Source organism: Alosa sapidissima, chromosome 13, assembly GCF_018492685.1.
Source record: "Alosa sapidissima isolate fAloSap1 chromosome 13, fAloSap1.pri, whole genome shotgun sequence".
NCBI classification, from domain to species: domain Eukaryota; kingdom Metazoa; phylum Chordata; class Actinopteri; order Clupeiformes; family Clupeidae; genus Alosa; species Alosa sapidissima.
The window spans coordinates 18,325,350-18,342,112 of NC_055969.1; the positions used below are offsets into that span (position 1 = coordinate 18,325,350).

Here is a 16,763-nt window from a genome sequence, read left to right on the forward strand (position 1 = left end):
TAATGCATTAAAGCAACAGTTAATAAAGCATTATGAAGATTGCTAACAAGTCTAATGCTTGTTTGTGAACTATTGTAATTATTATTATAATTTCTATGATCGCATTATAAGGTGTTACGAATGTATGCATAACTCATTATAACAGTGACTTTCATAGAAAGTGTTACCGCATCAGTCATTATTGGCAAGGAAATCGTAAAGTGGAAATCGTAAAGTGAATGCACATAGGGAAGTCAAAACATGTTACAAATTCTGATCCCAATTAATTCTGATTCTGATTAAAAACAATACACTCATATATTCTGAAGAGACTTTTATTATGTAGAAGTTACAGAATGGCCACAGTAATCAGGATATTAATCCAAATTAGTGACTGCCTGGTCAGAAGATTTTGCTGCAGGATTTACTCTGCAGCCTCCTTGCTCTGAGAAAGAGAAATTGAAGAATGGAATTAAATTGAGTATGAACATATGATGGCTTATAATACATTGGAATATGGCAAATTAGATTTACCTTTCCAGCATCACGGCTCTTTGCTCTCATCTTGTTGACCTGGGATTCAGCAATGTCAGCACGCTCCTCAGCCTCCTCCAGCTCATGCTGAACCTTCCTGAACTTAGACAGGTGGGAGTTGGATTGCTCCTCCTAATAATGAGAAAATATGTTTGAGTGCAGAGGCTTTTGTTTTGAAGCAAATAAAAAAATGTTGTGTGTCTATGGAGATTCATTTAGGGTCCAGGTGATAGCATTTCTTTTAAAACGTTTACTTTCAAAACACTGAACTTAAAGGACTAAGAGATACAAAATGTTTTGGTGTTCATCCTTCCTGTTACATTCATTACAACTGATGCAGTTTGGATGAACCGAAAAGTTGTTTATTTGTTTTATTCTTTTTAGTCCTATTAAACTATAATTTTTATTAATACGAAAGGCAAGATATTTGACCATCTAGGTAACACAAGAAACTACTTACAGCCTCCTCAGCCTGTCTCTTGTAGGATTTGACCTTCAATTGCAGCTTGTCAACTAGGTCCTGCAGTCTGGTGACGTTTTTCTTGTCCTCCTCAGTCTGAAAAGAAAAACAATCTGTCTAACATTGTCCTCCTCGAGATAAATTATGTTCAATAGTGGTGAAAGAAACTTTGTACCTGGTAGGTAAGCTCCTTCACTCTCCTTTCGTATTTGCGGACTCCCTTGACAGCCTCAATACCACGTCGTTGTTCATTCTCAATCTCACTTTCCAACTCACGAACCTTTACATAAGCAAGATCTTCATTTCAGACACGGTCTTCATTTTATTTATTACATTCTGAATATTTCACCCAAGTTTAGTCACTTACTCTGGACTCCAGTTTCTGGAGTTGTTTCTTGCCACCCTTCATGGCCAGATTCTCAGCCTCATCCAGGCGGTGCTGCAGATCCTTCACAGTGACCTCCAGGTTCTTCTTCATCCTCTCCAGATGAGAACTGGTGTCCTGCTCCTTCTTCAGCTCCTCTGCCATCATGGCAGCCTGAAAAATGGGAAATTGTGTTAGATCACACTAGCTACATACAGTATTTAGCTCATATATACAGTGCTAAAGTGCAAAAGAAAACATTGCTTACATCAGTGATGGCTTTCTTGGCCTTGTCCTCAGCATTTCTAGCCTCCTGGACGATGTCATCAACCTCACCTTGGATCTGAACCAAGTCAGCCTCAAGCTTCTTCTTGGTGTTAATCAGACTTGTGTTCTAACATTCAGAAATCATTTCAAATATGTTATATGGTGAAAAATCTTTTGAAAGAACTGCGGGTACAATTGAAAATATTTTTTTGTGAGAAAAATATACCCCCACCTGAGAATGCAGGAGGCCAACACGTTCACTGGCATCAACCAGCTCCTGTTCAGCCACTTTGCGGCCTCTCTCTGTCTGCTCCAGAGCAACTCTGAGCTCCTCAATCTCAGCCACCATCAGGGTGTTCCTGCGCTCCACCATGGCAACCTGTTCCTTCATGTCTTCCTGTCCTCTGACAGCATCATCAAGGTGCAGTTGGGCATCCTAATAAAAAAACAAATGGAATGACAAAAGATGTGCCATACTACCAAGAGAGAGTTCAGACAAAATCATATAATGATTTATGGACATTCTTGAACTAAATAGTAATTGTGGTAGGATAGGATCCTTGTACTATTTTCTTGCATAACTGACCTTGAGTTGACCCTGCACATTTCTCAGTTGTTTCTGGGACTCAGAAGCCTGGCGGTTAGCATGGCTCAACTGAATCTCCATCTCATTGAGGTCTCCCTCCATCTTCTTCTTGATTCTCAGGGCATCATTTCTGCTCCTGATCTCAGAGTCCAGAGTGCTCTGCATGGTGTCGATTATCCTCTGGCTGTTCCTCTTGATCTGCTCCATCTCCTCATCCTTCTCTGCAAGTTTCCTGTCAATCTCACCCTTGATCTGGTTGAGTTCAAGTTGGACACGAAGAATCTTGGACTCCTCATGCTCAAGAGTTCCCTAAACAAGAAAATTAAGAATTTTTAAATATAAATAACATCATAATTTCCGTTTCTCACTGTGTAGGAAAGCCCTCCTGATTTTGTACCTCAGCCTCTTCCAAGGCTGTCTGGATCTCAGACTTTTCAGTTTCTACAGTCTTCTTGGCCTTCTCCAGCTCATGGATGCTCTTTCCAGTCTCACCAAGCTGCTCAGTCAGATCCGAGATCTCTTCTGCAAATATACAGTTATATTACAGCAAACATCTGAAAGTTTGAAAAAAAAAATTGAGTGGGATATGTATTGGGTTATTTTTGACTCACGTTGCAAATTCTTGTTTTCCCTCTTCAGGGTCTCTAGGTGGTCAAGAGACTCCTCATAGGAGTTCTTCATCTTGAACAGCTCAGTGCTGAGAGAACGAGCCTCTTTCAGGGCACCCTCCAACTCTGCCTGACCCTCCTCGTATTTCTGCTTCCATTCTGCCAGGACCTTTTAGAAACAATTTTTGTTGTGAGGCTTATACTGTACTTATTCACCTACATTCCACATCTAAAATGATGTTTGAAGGTATTACCTTGTCAAAGTTTCTTTGCTTCTTGTCAAGGTTGGCAGCTAGACCATTGGCTCTCTCCACATCAATCATGAGGTCCTCAACCTCACCCTGAAGTCTCTGCTTGGTCTTATCTAGAGAGGCACATTTTGAGTTGACAGCCTCAATTTGCTCCTCAGCATCCTGGAGACGCTGGGCAAGCTTTTTTCTGAAGGAAAAAGCATCAGATTTAACACAGGAAACATGATGATTTTTTAGAATGTTTTAGTGAACAAAATCCATATCTAAGTTTTTGCATCTTTAGCACATACTTGGACTCCTCAAGCTCCTCAGTGCGCTGGATTGCATCAGTTTCGTACTTGGTCCTCCACTGAGCAACCTCGCTGTTGGCCTTAGACATGCCACGTTGAAGCTCAGCCTTTGCTTCCTGCTCCTCCTCAAACTGCTCCCTTAGAAGGTCGCAGTCGTGACGAGCAGACTGAACAGCATGAGCCAGGGCATTCTTGGCCTGTTTGTTAACAAGTAAGGGTGTTTATGAAAGCATTTCCCCAAATGTGATCGATGTAATCCAAATTCTTCATTTCATGTAAAGGCAACAGTACTGTACCTTGACTTCCTCTTCATTCAGTCTCTTCAGCTCCTCAACTTGCTGAGTGAAGGCCTGCTTGCTTCTGGTCAGCTGAGACACAAGAGCATCTTTCTCCTCAACCTGGCGGCCAAGCTCACCATTTTCAGTCTGAAGTCTTGCTCTCTGACCACTGAGGTCATTGACCTGACGGGAAACCTCATCACTCTTGGCCTTGGTTTCACTGAGTTGGTCTTCAAGGGTGCGGCACATCTTCTCAAGATTTGTCTGTTTATGAAAATGTCCGTTAGTAGCAAAAAGTTAATGAAATTATTGTAAGTTGATTGGTTTACAAGATAGCATGAGGGTAAACATCTCACCAACCTTAGATTTAGCAACAGCTTCCATATTGCTGGAGAGATCATCAATCTCCATCTTGTATTCACTCTTCTCCTTCTCAAGCTTCTGCTTGACACGTTGGAGGTTGTCAATCTGCTCTCCCAGCTCAGCAACGCTGTCTGCCTGCTTCTTGCGGAGAGCTGCCGCAGTGGCTTCATGCTGAAGGGTGGACTCTTCAAGGTCACGACGCAACTTCTGGAACTCAGCCTCACGCTTTTTGTTCATCTCAATTTGAGCAGCAGTGGCACCACCAGCTTCCTCAAGCCTCTCACTGATCTCCTCAAGTTCCCTGGAGAGATCAGCTCTCTGCTTCTCAACCTTGGCACGAGCTGCACGCTCAGACTCAATCTCTTCCTCCAGTTCCTCAATGCGGGCCTATTGAAAAAAAATATTATGTTAGTAAGACAGAAAACCGCAAAAATGCTCAGAGTTTGTGTTGGTGAACAATAATTAAACCTGAAGCTCCTTGATCTTTTTCTGCAGCTGAGCACCAAGTGATTGTTCATCTTCAATCTTACTAAGAAGTTGACTTGTTTCAAAGTCCTTTCTGATTAGAAAAAGATTGGAGAAAATGAAGATTAATTTCTGAAGTTGGCTGCATACATGGGAATTGAACAGTGATATGTTGTAATAAATAATGCCTTTACTTCTTAATCTTCTCATCAGACTGTTGCTTGTCATTCTCCAGATCCATGATGGTCTCCTGGGCCAGCTTCAGGTCACCCTCAAGCTTTCTCTTGACTCTTTCAAGGTCCATACGGAGCTTCTTTTCTTGCTCCAGGGAACCCTCAAGCTGTCAATTTGAAGTGTGAGGTGAGTATGTGGTAAATGGTCAAATTTCAGTGTGAGAAGTTGTCAAATGTTGATTTTTGTACTTACATCATCCACTTGCTGTTCAAGCTTAGTCTTGGATTTGGTCAGAGTGTTGACTTTGTCTTCCTCTGCTTGAAGATCATCAAGAGTCTGCTGGTGGGCCTCTTGGAGGGCTTTCTTCTCCTTTGTCAGCTTAGCAATGGACTCATCCTGAGAGGCCATCTCTTCAGTTAGGTTCTTGACCTGCACATAGAAAGTTTTACATTAGTGAACAGTGTAAATAAGATACTTTATTTTCGACGGACTAAATTGATTGGCCTTTTATAAATCCCAACCTTGTTCTCGGTGGCATGTTTCTCCTTCTCCACTTTGGCCAAGGTGAGCTCCAGATCATCAATGTCCTTCTTGAGCTCAGAGCACTCATCCTCCAGTTTCCTCTTCTTGGCAGTCAGCTCAGCATTGATTTCCTCTTCATCCTCCAGTCTCTCAGTTGTCTCTTTGAGCTTGGCCTCAAGCTGGATCTTACTTTTAATAAGACCCTCACACCTCTCCTCAGCATCATTGAGACCCTCATTTCCCTATTATAAATATAAGATAGAAGCATGGCAATATATCATTTGTATTGAAAACATAATGCTGAGACTGGTTAGTGGTATGATTGTGAATAATGAAATATTACAATATACGCTTACAGATGACACTTGCAGCGCCAGGTCATTCCTCTCTTGCACCAGAGCCACCATCTTCTCCTCTAGCTCCTTCTTTCTGGCTGTTGCTTTTGCACAGTCCTCTTTGAGTTTGTCATAGTTCTGCTTCATGTTGGCCAGCTCCTTCTCAGTTTCAGCACTCTTCAGGAGAGGCTTAATCTTGTAGTAAACCTTCATCCAAGGCCAAGTCTTGACATTCATGAATGAGCGGATATTGTACTGGATGGTGTAGATAGACTCTCTACACAAGAAGGGTGGTGAAATGTATCCTTAATATAGGTTGTATAATTATAATTACATGAATTGTGTAGAACGGAGGGATGTAACCATATCAAAATCTTACGATACGATAGTACCCCGATAACAAGTCCACGTTACGATATGTATTGCAATACTGCAGAGATGTAACAATATAAATCCCTCAATACGATACCTCGGTAACAAGTCATGGTAAAATATTTATTGTGAAATTGTGCGAAAAAGGCAAATTAAGACTTGGAAAATGAAAACATTTACACTCATATCATTTACTACCAGATCACCAATCTCCTTTGCAGTTTGCCTACTATGTTTCAGTCTGACCTGTGCATTCATAGATGAGTTTATTCGTTCGGTTGATACATAAAACATAAATTCAAACTCTCATTTGGAGGCACTGCATAGTTGCATAAGATGTGTGTGTGTGTGTAGCCTGTACATGTCTTACCAACTTTTCAAATAGTTTACTGTTAAATGTAACTATTGTATTGTTCTTATTTGTATGTCGCTTTGGACAAAGGCGTCTGCTAAATACCATAACCATAACCATAACATGATTAAACATTGACAGATCCCGTCATCAGCTCAACTCTTATAACAGGTCTAATCAAATATAGACCGGAGACGCAGATGAAAAATAGCATGAGAAACACTTGACACTTGAAACTCTTGTATTCATGCTCTACATGTATATTGTCTCGTCAACACCGGCATCTACCATTTTTGCTGTAGGCCTAGATCTGTAGAGGCAACCGAAGAGCAGAGCGCAAAGGATAATAGCCACGAATAGGACGATGGTCTCTGTAATTTTTATTTTATCTTCACTCTGCTCCACGGCAGCTGAAACTGTTTTTTGCACAGGAGACCTATCGTTTGATACCATACCATCACATGTCCATGATGATATCGAGACACTTTTGTGATTGCGATATCGTGAAATTGGAAATAGATTTACATCCCTAGCAGAAAGTGTAATAGGATATTCTCAAACATATTTTTGAGAAAAATAAAAAAATATTAATATAGCTAATCATTTAGCAAACAGCAATGCACTATCAATTGAGAGGGATACCGAGGCGGACTATACAATTAATATGCCTACTTCTCATACTATAGCAGTCTTGCAGACTTCTGAGTTCTTTTGATATACAAATTTACCTCCTTTCCATCATCTTTGAAAACTCCCTCCTCATCAGGTATGCACGGCAGAGAGCCTGAGTCATTGTGACCAGGGAAACCAGTTTCTCATCTCGCATCTCCTCAAGGTCACCCAGCAGACCAGCTTTAAAGAACACCTGAGGGATGAATGAAAATATAAGCATCTATTTGGCACAGAAAAAGCTGTGCTCTAATTTGTACTCATGAGATACAGATAATAAATTGCATGAAACCTATTTACCTTTGTGTGTCCAAACATGTATTGCGTGTGATCAACATCAATGGATCCCAAGAGCTTCTCAGCAGCCTTCTTGTTATCAATGAACTGACCCTCAGGGATGACACTGGCATTTAGCACTTTGTATCTGGAGAGAATAAATGAATGTCCATATATAGCATTACTTTTTCCTCAAATGCAGTATTGAATATGTGTAATATTTCATTGGCTTTCTAAGTTCACCTCTGCTTGAAGTCACCATAGAGGATTCTGCTTGGGAAACCCTTTCTGCAGATTCTGATACCCTCCAGCACACCATTGCACCTGAGCTGGTGGATGACCAGGAAGTTCTGCATATAACCTGTGAAATAAATGGCATGAGATCTTCTATTTGCAATGTACATGTAATATATGAATAATGCACACATCTTTATTGACTACCAAACGCTCTTTACCTGGTTTCTTAATTTCATTTGGAATCAGACAACGCACAAAGTGAGGATGGGTGCTCCTCAAGTTGGTCATCAGTTTACCCAAGTTCTCCTGTTGGGATAAGAATGCAATCAAAACATCCTCTTCACCATTCTATTAGATGATTGATTTGTTGTTATTGGTTTAATATACACACCCTGAACTGTGATGACACAGTCTGCATGGAGCCACCCTTCTTCTTCTTCTTACCACCACCAGCCTCTGTTGACATACACATTATTCAATAATTGAGGTATAAATGGGATATTTTTGCATTAGCTTGTAGACTTGTATATGTGTTTTGTTACCCTCAACAACAGGTGGGTACAAGACAGGCAGAAGTTTTACTCCCGACTTCATGTACAGCTGCACAACAGAATCGTTCAGTGGATCCTTGTTCTTGTCCAGCCACCCAGTAATATTGTAGTCCACAGTGCCGGCATAGTGCACCAGGGAGAAGTGGGCCTCAGCCTTGCCTTTGGCAGGCTTGGGTTTCTCAAAGGCCTTATTTTTGCCAAGATGCTGGTCATACAGCTTGTTCTTGAAAGTGGTGTCAGAGGCCTTGGGGAACATGCACTCCTCTTCAAGGATGGCAAAGATTCCCATAGGCTGTTGGAAAAATTAGCTTAGGTTTAAAAGTGGATATTAAAAAACAATACAAATCTAGCACTTGGCTCATTTGACTGATTAAAACTGACCTTCTCAATGAGCTCAATGCAAGCGGCTAAGTCCATGCCGAAGTCAATGAACTCCCATACAATGCCCTCTTTCTTGTACTCCTCTTGCTCCAGAACGAACATGGTGTGGTTGAAGAACTGTTGCAGTTTCTCATTGGTGAAGTTGATGCATAACTGTTCCATGCTGTTGTACTGTGATTAAAAAATAGTTTGTAATATGAATGTACCCTACTGAAATTATACTACATTGTGGAGTGAAAAATAGTGTTAACTCATGCTTACATCAAAAATCTCAAAGCCAGCAATATCCAGCACACCGATATAGAACTGCCTTGGTTGTTTAGTGTCCAGCATCTGGTTTATGCGGATGACCATCCACAAGAACATTCTCTCATAAATGGACTTGGACAAGGCCGACACTGAGTTATTGACCTGAAACAGAATATTCAAGTAGTGGTCATCCTATGCTCAGAGAAAAAAGCAGGTCATTTTACTACTAGCAATTCTGTCCAAATACTACCAAGTAGTTTGTCATCTGAAGATAACTTTTTAGTGACTAAAATAATACCTGTGGCACAGTCTGGCCCTTGGTGACATACTCATTTCCGACTTTCACTCTTGGGTAGCATAAAGCTTTCAGCATGTCAGCGGAGTTCAGGCCCAAGAGGTAAGAGATTTTGTCGGCAGCTAAAAAAAAGTGCAACAGTGAAGCATTTTGGTTATTTGAAATGTATAGCGACCAATTGCATACTCCAAACAAATTTGGGACAGCATACATGTATGAAACAAGTTTGTCCACCTCAGTCTCCTCTCCCTAAGTCAAAACATTTGTCCAAGATAGTGTTAGGTTAAAGACTATATGTCTCACAAAAAACATAAAGATATCTGAGTGAATATTGTTTTGTAAATGTTTGTCTTAAAATAAAGATAGATACTTTAAACGTATTGATCCAGAGGGAAATTTAGAATATGAATATAGATGAATACACATCTGTTGATATAAATAACATGGTGGTAAAACAATTTTGTGCATGGTGTATCATCGTTAATTTTATTGCTTGACAATCAATCGTCCCGGGTTCACTTTCCGAATCTGCCAGTGCCAGTCCGTTTTTGTCATTTTTGATAAAAGTGTTTACTAGATATCAGTCATATTTAACTTTAAATTAACATAATAAAATTACCTCAATAACTAAGAGTACCTTATAGTTATTACTAGAACTGACGGATTGAGTAGAGTGTCGTAACTTACTCTCAGTGCCATCAGGCTCAGCCTGCTCCTCGCGCTGCTTCTGCTTGAATTTCATGTTACCATGATGGAGCACAGCACCAGTCAGCTTGTAAATGGTGACTTTCTCCTCTCCAGTGAAACCCAGGATGTCAATGGCATCCTATAATGGTGAATTATTTGATTATTTTAAAGCTTTCTTCAATAAATTGAAGAGGGGAAAACACATTATTGGTAGACTTACATCAGTGGCATCCAACTCCTCTTTGTCATCAATACTGGCCACAGCGATCTGACCCTGACTGCACGTTGGGAAGTCATAGGGGTTGGATGTGATGAGGCACATTTCTGTCAGGATCAAAACATTATTTTACAAATTCAGAATTAATTTATTGATTTTTGAACCTTTGGTGAATATGGTGAAATTATGGTGAAAACCATACCTATAATTTCAGGCTTGTGGTTGGTCATCATCTGGAAGAAGATGTGGTAGCCTCTCTCATCAGGAAGCTGGAATGTCACTCTAGACTTCTCCAGCAGATCTTTTTACACAGGGAAGGATGTATTTTCATTTGATACATTTAAGGCAATAAAAGAACATTTCTACTTGGAACAATTATACTTACAAGTCTCAATATCAGCACTAGCCAGTTTTCCAGATGTGGCAAAGTGAATTCTGATGAATTTACCCTGTTTGAGATTACATTTTGACATAACATGTATTAATTAAACTCATGCTTTTCACCAAAGCAGGTTACACATGAGGAAAATATTAAAGTATTCAATAAATATTAAAATATTCAGTAATAGACCTAAGAGTAACAATAAGTACTGCCTTTACTACTGTAATACAAAAAGCAAAAGATGATAGTGTAGAGGTTTAAATAGACATCGGAGGATGTTTTTCAAAAAAGATACTAATAGATATAAAACAAAGTGCATGATAAGTTTGAGTTCCTTAACCCTAAGAAGTTGATTTTATCTAAAAACGAAAAAAAAAAACATGTAAGAGATTAGATGAGACACTAAACTTACGAAACGTGAAGAGTTGTCATTCCTCACAGTCTTGGCATTACCATAAGCCTCGAGCAGTGGGTTTGCAGCAATAATCTGGTCTTCAAGAGAGCCCTGCAAGTCAACAGATATATTGTCATTGAAGTTAATGTCTGTGTTGCTATGTGATAATTAGCCTATAACTATGCAAGGGGTCCTATACCTTAATTTTTCCACTGCTGCCGGCTTGTGCGTCTGACTTCTTCCCACCAGACACTGCAATTGTTGCAAAGTACTGGATGACACGCTTGGTGTTTACAGTCTTGCCAGCACCAGATTCTCCGCTGTATTAGACAGAAAATATTGCAATTTTTTATATCATAATTACAAAGTGTACCAGAAGAGCATATAGAAGATAATGTAAAGATTTAGCCTTTAAATAATGTCAACAGTTTTAAGGGATGCATGGACACTTACGTAATCAGGACAGACTGATTCTCTCTGTCTGTGGGACAGAATAGAGATTGACATGAATGGTTCATTTTACATACCAGTAAATGAATCAAATATATAATGTATTATTCAGTGATGGGTTTAAAACTGAAAGCATACCTTGAAGCATGAACTGAAATGCGTTGTCAGAGACAGAGAAGATGTGGGGCGGGGCCTCCACACGCTTCTTGCCTCTGTAGGCATTCACCACTTCTTGATCGTATACGGGGAGCCACTTGTAGGGGTTCACAGTGACACAGAAAAGTCCAGAGTAGGTCTAGAATGAAGAAATAAAGAAAACTGTTTTTTCAGCTTTTCAAATTCATTTTATTTTCTTAATTTATTTAAAAGTGTAATGCTTACATAGATCATCCATGCCGCATAACGCTCTTTGAGGTTATACAGGACGGAGGCTTCATTGAGGTGGGTCATCATGGCCATGTCCTCAATTTTGTCGTATTTGGGAGGATTCAAGGGGAAGACTTCATCTTCCTTCACTGTCTTTTCCTAAAACCAATGTAGAAAACAGCTTTAACAAAGAGATGTACTCAAGAAACTTTCTGTGAAAATGTAATTTCAACAGCCTTGCTAAAGTACCTCCTTTTTTTCAAGCGTTTCAACAACGACTTTGCCACCATCCTTCTTTTTAATTGTACCCTTGACGTACAAGTCCTCTTTATCAACCACAAAGCAAGCAGTCTTTGCATCAAAGGGCTTGGACTGGGCCTCAATTCTCTCCCTCTCAGGCTTACGAAGGTAGATGGCAGCCTTGCCATACGCGGCCATATCACCGTCCCCCATTGTTGCTGGTTACTGCATTAATTATAAAGATGAGGAGCAAACTGTTTCAACATAAAATGCTTTGCACAATCAGACATAGAAACAGAAACAGTACTGTAAATAAAGTAGTTGACAGTGATTAGGGGACAAAACCACAGTTGTTTGCCAGACCTCCGAGCTTATCAATGTACATAGGGTACTCAAACTGCAATTCATTAAAAGTCAAATACAAAACATTCCTTTGATATCTAAATAACAATGGAACCAATTTATTTATTGCATTATTGTCCTGAAATCTAATCCCATCCCCCATTATACTAATTTACACATTAAATATAAGGTTGGCCATACAGCAGACGGTAGTAATGACATTGAATAACAACATGGATTTCGGTGCCTCATTTCGATGCCGCTTAAATCTCTGTCGTTTTTTTTTTCATGCGCCCTCTGTAACATCTTGCTCTGATAGCACCACATTCTATACAGTTACAGTTATTTCTATACAGTGTGTTGATAAACACATCAAGATATAAGTAGAGGGGTGCACCACACAGGCTAGTAGACTGTGTTTGAGAGCTTGCATGTGCCCACACAAGCAACTACACACAAGCATCAGGCTATGAAACAACACCTTAGTTTACACAAAACCTTGCTAATGCACTAACTGGCATCTACAGTATTTGAAAAGTTATCAGTAAAGTTGTAAAAACTTTGTTTCACGGTATGCTCTGATAACTTCCAAACTACCTAATAACATTAATCTCTCATATGCATGAGGCTCATATACTGTAGCATCACAATGAATTTGAAGCTCATGCAAAAAGTTTGCTTGTAAAAACATAAATATGTAGGTGACAAACATTCCTCTGCTGCATTGATATTCCCGAGCTGTCAAAGAGGCCATCACCACATGTTATTGCTAATTTAGCAGCTCTGATGGGAGGTAGTCTAATGTTTTGTGCATAGTTGCTGTTAAAATGGGCTGGGAATCTAAATACTTCAACACAGGCATATGTTTAGTTTTTATTATCAATATGTATGGTTTTATTGCTTCTAGGCAAAATTCTAATTGCAGATCGCTTGCCATAGCTTTAAATGTTAAAATGGCTTACCATGGATGCACACACAATGGCAAGTAGCCTAATCAATCTTTCCTCTGCTTTCAAGTTTATGCAGTGCTGATAGCTTGCCATATCTATCGATGTTAAAAAGGCTTGCCTTGGAACTGCCAGGTCATGGACAACAGCAATTGCAAGAAGTTTTATCTATGGAGTCAGTTTTCAAGTTTATCCAATGCATTCTCAAATGCTTCAATACATTTTATGTCTTCCCCCTTAAAACGCAATTATTTTTAACATGCAATAGCCAAGCTAGTAATACATGATGTCCAATGGTACATGGTTAATCAATATTTACAGCTGATATGAAATCAGTATTTGAAAAATAAAGCAAAGATATTACTTGATTATTAATTGACTCTGATGATGATGTAACTTTTCCAAATTTTCCATTTCCCTGTAAGCTTTTTAGGCGGTAAGATATCAATGAATTATGGTGGAGGGCGGGGATGTTTATAAGCTTCTGTTTCTTCCGTATAAGATTCATGAAGGCACTAGTGTCCTAACTAGTGACATTAGGTAATTAATGGTGTAGGCATATTGGACACTGTCTGCAAAGATTGCATATGTCTATACAAATAAGATCTTGAAAGGAGCTACACCTGTGCCATAGCAATAATCTGTAAATGTCCCCCGAAAGAATTGCTTTACTAGAATGCAAGCATCTTGTTTTAATCGTTTAGCTGTTCGGATAATTCAGATGTATTGTAAATCAGATGTACCTTACCTTTTCCTCCCAAAAGAAGATTAAATTTCCACAGTTGTTATGAGTATCTAAAATGTAAAAAAGAAACATACAAACACAAGTATTTTAGTATATCAATAATTGTAATGTAATCATAAGTGTATTAGTTGCTTTAGAGATGAAGAGATACATGACACATTCTCTAATAGGAGCCACCTCCTTTCTGTGTCTGTGTCTGTGAAAGACTTACTGTGCACTGGAACCCCCCCTTCTGCAGCCCTCCCATACTCCCAGTAGGTCCTTTTATTGACACTTTTCTGTCAACTAAGCAGAGCTCTAATAAGGCTAGATGTGTTTGATTGGTGTGTATAGAAACATTTGATATCTGGAGATGCTCATTATGATAAAAATCTGTGGTTATTTTTAACTGAGCAGAAACAAATGGAATACAAAGTTAATGGAAGTGGCACATTGAGCAATGTTGCCCATGAATATGTTTTATCAACAGAATAGTTCAGTCGGCATATATGCCAGTGTTCTACAAATGCAATTTTTATCATATATCACAATTATAGAGCAATGTCTGCCCCATACGTCTATTTCACTATGCATTTTTGTTTCAAGGGTTTTCTTGTTTGTATTGAGATGTGTCTGGCAGCTTTGTGTGAGTTTTTAGTGGTTTGTAAATATTAGTTTACAAAATTTTGCTTCCCATTGATTTGTAGGCTCCCTGAAATAAATTGCATGTAATTAATATATCCATCAAATATTAATGTGCTGCATTCTGTTTATGCCCACCACACATAAGTAGCATGTATCACTAGTTTTGTTTTGGCAGTGATTTAAATAGTAACTTTTAGGGCAATATTCCAAAAGTTTTATTACTAGTGTTGGGTGACAGATTTTTTCACATAGATACTGTACCTGTTAAGAAATTAAAGCTTAACATTAGGTATCTAAGGTAACAAATAATCCTCTGTAAAACAGTCCTCAACCGGCCTCCCTCTACAGTCTACAGTTGACACACCATATGGTCATATTTATTATTAGACTGTGTATTATGTTCTGTTTTAGTTTAAAGGCAATTGTATCTTCCTAGTGTGTCAGCGTACATTGCAAAACAAATAAATCTAACCAAGTGTTATTAATCTTATATTGACTTTTATATTGATTTTAAGAAGTTTAAAAGTTAATCAACACACTTGTGGTGTTTTCAGTTTGTGAGGTGGTTCCCGGTCTTGTGCCAAAGGATGAGGGGTTGACGGGCGAGGATTGGGACATTAAAGGTGAGACCCTCTTGATGCCCTTGAGTGCCAGCCTTGGCGCTCTTTCTGGTTCCTCGCCAGGCTCCAGTTTCGGCTCCTTCTCTCGCTCCATTCCTGGCTGCTATTCTGGCTCCTCAGCACTCTGTAGCGCCACCCATTCTTGATTCTCCTCACTCTCACTCTCTAGCACTGCCCAGTCCCGAGTTCCATCTGGACCCCTGTCCTGGGAATGTTATAGAAAAATATTGTACAACAGACTAGTAAAACTTGTCTGCACACAAAGGATATAAGCATTCCTAGTTGAAATGGTGGGAAAGTGCAAAGTCTGTCAACAGCAATGTTGTTGTGCAAAAACTACAGTCATCATGTGGCATGTGAATGCACTGAACTGACTCATCAGTCTTTGCTTTTAAGATCTTGACAATAATGTTCAATTCACAAATTGATTTTGCCTAGTTGTAAAACTGGCTTTAGTTAAACTTAAGACTTTGCCATCACCCAAATTAGGGGCCCATCATTGCACATACTGTAACAGACAACAAATAACAGACAGACAGGGGTGGACTACAGTAATAAATAGAAAAATAAAACCAGAAAATCACATTTTAAAACAATAGCAGGCATGTTGATATATTTGATTTAGGTAGGACTTGAATTCAGTAGGTGAAATGAAAACCTGCAGTTTTAGCTGTTTTTGCAACTCATTCCATGAAGTTGGGGCACTGTAACTAAAAGCAGTTTTGCCAAATTCTGTTTTAGTTTGTAGAACATCATATCTACTTGATCTTAGATTGTATTCAGATCTACTAGGTGTTAAAAGTGTACCTTGTCTGTGGACATTGTTATTTCCAAAGCCGGTGTTGGATAAACAAATAGCGTGCGTGCAACAGAGGAAAAGTGCTTTGTGCTTTGTGTCTCTAAACTTAAAGTGTGTGTGAATATGAATGCATGTATGTAGACATTAGCCTGGCCTCCGCCTTCCGCTCGATTTCTTTTTCCTACAGTACTCCATCTGGAAAAGCTCTCGTTCACTTCATTTACTTTGGCAAGTTCTCTCCGAACCAACCACCGAACAGAGGGCGTTCCTGAGAGTGATTACGTTTAAGTTGCAAGCCTATCGTTATCGTTGTGTCCCCCTTGGGTAACATACGTCATTACTAAACGTTAGTGATTGAACTCCAATGATTTCAAACTTCTGACAAGAGTCCACCAACCAGGAAATAAACGTTAGCCAATGGATCTAGGCCAGATTCTCTGCGAAGTCACATCGGAATGTGTAAGAAACTACGCATATAATTATGAGAAAAAACAACATAAGATTTAATGAAAAATGGAGAGTTAGTGTGTTCGTTGTGTGGCCGCTATTGCGACCATCACAGGCCAGAAGTATAATTTCAAGAAATGTCATTGTTAGGGAGCACTGCATTTGACACGTTTAAATATTTCAAGATATTTCAAGAAGTTTACATTAGATTGTAATGAAATCATGATCAGACTGTTACCCACATTACAATTCAAGACCAAACATGAATGTATTATTCACAACATACATTTACAGAGATTTCAGAGGTGACCATCACTGTGTGATAATTAGTTCGGCCTGGCACCCTGGGTAGTGAGGAATGTCCTTTGTTTGAAAATGGGAGTAGCCTTATGGCAGCCTTTTGCCCAAATATTGGCATTGCAATATTGAGAACGTACTGCAAGAAATACTAAGAAAAACCTACACTATTACCTATCAACTCAACTAAGAGGTTGAGGTTGGTAACTACTCAAGATAGAACTGTGTACTTTCCATGAAGGTATAGGCAAGTAGTTCTTAGAGACACCTTTAGCCATCAATTCTACAGTAGGTACAATTCTAAACACCACCTCCGTCAAAAATGAGATATCGATGCTCTCCACACAT

General features: G+C 39.3%; 1 protein-coding gene across 1 annotated transcript; it reads right to left on the reverse strand.

The window, feature by feature from the left end:
* Positions 1–318: 318 nt before the first annotated feature.
* LOC121680858 (myosin heavy chain, fast skeletal muscle-like) lies at positions 319–13,678 on the reverse strand. The gene is made up of 39 exons (XM_042060406.1): positions 13,632–13,678; positions 11,604–11,819; positions 11,370–11,513; positions 11,127–11,283; positions 10,992–11,019; positions 10,738–10,858; positions 10,557–10,649; positions 10,148–10,211; positions 9,965–10,063; positions 9,766–9,869; positions 9,546–9,684; positions 8,862–8,980; positions 8,576–8,725; positions 8,315–8,485; positions 7,925–8,225; positions 7,774–7,838; positions 7,601–7,688; positions 7,389–7,506; positions 7,170–7,293; positions 6,929–7,065; positions 5,498–5,753; positions 5,141–5,383; positions 4,872–5,048; positions 4,640–4,785; positions 4,449–4,539; positions 3,978–4,367; positions 3,636–3,881; positions 3,340–3,536; positions 3,053–3,236; positions 2,802–2,967; positions 2,588–2,712; positions 2,191–2,499; positions 1,837–2,040; positions 1,606–1,731; positions 1,341–1,511; positions 1,149–1,253; positions 974–1,069; positions 514–645; positions 319–424 (listed from the first exon to the last, which is right to left on the reverse strand). Exons 2-39 carry the CDS (start codon positions 11,805–11,807, stop codon positions 404–406), a joined length of 5,811 nt encoding a protein of 1,936 aa, XP_041916340.1. The 5' UTR covers positions 11,808–11,819; positions 13,632–13,678; the 3' UTR covers positions 319–403.
* Positions 13,679–16,763: the final 3,085 nt, after the last annotated feature.

What these genes read in the sequence shown, in the direction of transcription:
- LOC121680858 (XM_042060406.1), bottom strand. Translation starts at nt 11,807, where the DNA reads ATGGGGGACGGTGATATGGCCGCGTATGGCAAGGCTGCCATCTACCTT. An exon ending in AAATGAAATTAAGAAACCAG is followed by an intron (nt 7,507 to 7,600) that starts GTAAAGAGCGTT and finishes TTTATTTCACAG; the next exon opens with GTTATATGCAGAACTTCCTG. An exon ending in ACATGTTTGGACACACAAAG is followed by an intron (nt 7,066 to 7,169) that starts GTAAATAGGTTT and finishes TTCATCCCTCAG; the next exon opens with GTGTTCTTTAAAGCTGGTCT.